Source organism: Echinococcus granulosus (assembly GCF_000524195.1).
Source record: "Echinococcus granulosus chromosome Unknown EG_S00022, whole genome shotgun sequence".
Classification (NCBI taxonomy): domain Eukaryota; kingdom Metazoa; phylum Platyhelminthes; class Cestoda; order Cyclophyllidea; family Taeniidae; genus Echinococcus; species Echinococcus granulosus.
The window spans coordinates 761784-764502 of NW_020170402.1; the positions used below are offsets into that span (position 1 = coordinate 761784).

A 2719-nucleotide genomic window follows, 5' to 3' on the forward strand; every position below is an offset into this window, starting at 1 on the left:
CAGTTAAGGAAACTAGTAATTCATAGCATCTCGTGGTCAATGTATCCACAATTTTGTGACTTCTTTTGCTAACGAACGCATCAATCCATTAAATTCTTGTAATTTATATTACCTATAGCTTTTAAAATGAAGGGTAGTAGTAGCACCTTCGTAATGTACACATTAGTCTGCAGTCCCTAACGACACCCATAAAGGTGATGGGCGGATGGCAGGAAAGAGGATCCAAATTCAAGATCACTTAACCAATTTTAAGCTTGTAAACTGCTCCTGTTGCCTAAATTTAGAGTATTGTGTTAGTTCTAAGGTCTTCCAAGTGGCGAATGAATAGTTTACTTTTAAAGAATAGAGATCAGATGCCATCTATGGAGGAGCAGGTAATATCAGAACCACTGTGTTTATGATGAAGGGCAAAAAGAACAATGGGACACTTTTTTAAGCTCTTTTTGAGCAATTAATAAGGATTTTGATTTAAAGGCTTAAATATTTATGCTTAAAATGTATTCCTTAAGCCAGTTCTTTTCATAACGTATTCATGGTCTAAGGTTTCTTCCTTTTACTGGCAACACAAATAAATGGACTTGGAAGCACATAACCGGAACGTTAGGTATAACGGTGGTTTTGTAATTAGAAAGCAATAAGCAAGCCATCAGGGCTTTTTAGTTTTTTAGACGTTAATAATATTTGGGCTTAGATAAAACAATTTTTAAAAGGCCTAGTCAAGGCATGATCGAGGACTGAATTTCACGGCGGTTAATGACGCCTTCCCCTACCCTCCCGATATAATAAAATTAATTTAGGGGTACTGCAATACTTTGGGGCACATCAAAGTTAAGCAATAAGTTAGAATTCTGCCTTATTTTTAGTTTTCTCTTTAAATCTATTTTTTGGTTTCATTTCATGGTCTTTGCGCATTCCATTCTTCTGAACCACTTACAATAGGAATTCAACCTTTCGCCGACCCCAAACAAAATCTAGAGGTTATAATTACGTTGGTCATTGGCTTTATAGTATTTGCTGGTGTAACCCTTCGATGTCTTTAATGGAGTAGTAGATTCACTCGCTTTACAAGCAACAAACAGCGCTTTTCCCTTTATGAAATTCTTTCAAGTTAAAAGAACTCACAGTCCCACAAGGCTTTAAGACTCATGGCGCCGCAGCTTGCTACATTTAACATGAGCAAATAAATTTTTTCCGAGTAGAAAGAACATCTATACCCCCTATTTCGGTTACTCGTCTCATTCTCTTTGTTTTAACGCGCAAAAAACGCACCAAAGCCCACAAACAACACTGCGACTTCCACTCCCTCCTTCCCCCTCAATGATGTGACATCACGCATAAGCATTTTATAGCAAAAACAATGGCCTAGTTGTGCTTCTCTGGGATAACTCACATCTGGAACAACGTGAATCTGTTATTATTGCACACATCACCGCGGACTTAGGGATGAATAAACCTCAGCATTAAGTATACCTTCCAATGTAGTTCATAAATGACAAAATATGGAAGCATCATAAAGTGCTGCAGCTCAATAACAAAAAAAGTTACTATGAAGAACTAAAGTCGTTGTAAAGTACTTAAATATGGATGAATTGAAGTAAGTAGTTATGCCATGTAACACACTAAGAGAGATTAAAGCTACCTTTTTCTTAAAAATCTTCAATTTTGAATTCCTCGTTCTCCTAGTAATACCCTGACCGCGAGATTTAAACTCTACTTTGATGGCACCTAAATTGCAGTGACTCAGGTATCTGCCCATATTCTGATTCCGGTATCCATTCCACTGATTTTCCCTTAGGCGTGAGATAAAATGACTGGCAGATTATCCAACACACCAATACCGATTTTTCTGAGGTAGGATTCAATTAGACAGTACCGTGCGGAGGTTGGGCCACCTCAGGCTATTCTCCTTTCACGGCTGACTGTAAAAGCACCAAAAGACAACCAAATAATATTCACAATGTGTGATGTTTTGCAACTAAGGCGAAAGTGTCTCAGCCTAGTGACCAAGGCAGATACATATATACAGATATGCATGCATATATACAGATATAATCACAGACAAATTAAATTGTCCTTCCTCTAATAACTGGAGTTTGCCCCTAGAACAAGTGAATATTTCATTCAGGCATTGCGTGCAGAGATATAGACGATAATGTGTTGTCTCGCTCTCACTCTCTTGCGCTCCCTTACTGTCGTTAAAATGGAGGAATTATTCATTCCTCGAAGGTGTGTAAAATGGCACTACGTCGTGGTAGTGTTTGTAAAGTGACGGTGCTTCTGAAATATTCAGGTGAGGAGCCTTCTTCACAACTCATATAATGCCATTTAGATAAGACAATGCAGTATGCGTGACTTAGGCTGGAAGAATAAAAGTGAACGCATAAATGAGGGATGTGTTCTTGCTACAATAACCTTAAAATAGGTAGTAATTTTCTTCAATTCAAAAAAGGTAAAAGGTTTGAAAATAGTCTTTATTGACTGTTAGATAATTTTAATATTCTTTAAGTAAGATTTCATTGAAAACCGCTTCTCTTGGCTCAATTTTGCATTTTATGAAGAGCACTTTAAGCGGAAGAATGATGAAGAAGAAACACTTAGTTAAAAAACCCTGAGAAGTGACACTTTAAGTACATTCGAATTTAGTTGTCCAATTTATGAAAGAAAGAAAATCTCAGCAATAGCAGCTCCTAGAAAGTTCCTTGAATGCGATAGAAAATAT

At 37.1% G+C, this 2719-nt stretch overlaps 1 protein-coding gene across 1 annotated transcript in view; it reads left to right on the top strand. All coding sequences in view use genetic code 11, as the record gives it.

The window, feature by feature from the left end:
- The window catches only part of EGR_03930 (hypothetical protein), a gene marked incomplete at both ends in the record, with an annotated part of 14859 nt that extends 12257 nt beyond the window's left edge, over positions 1-2602 (top strand). Inside the window, 3 exons of the mRNA XM_024493179.1 lie at positions 285-374; positions 2450-2480; positions 2511-2602. Coding sequence (XP_024352451.1) covers positions 285-374; positions 2450-2480; positions 2511-2602 — 213 coding nt within the window. The remainder of the gene's footprint in view (positions 1-284; positions 375-2449; positions 2481-2510) is intronic.
- Between the last annotated feature and the right edge of the window lie 117 nt (positions 2603-2719).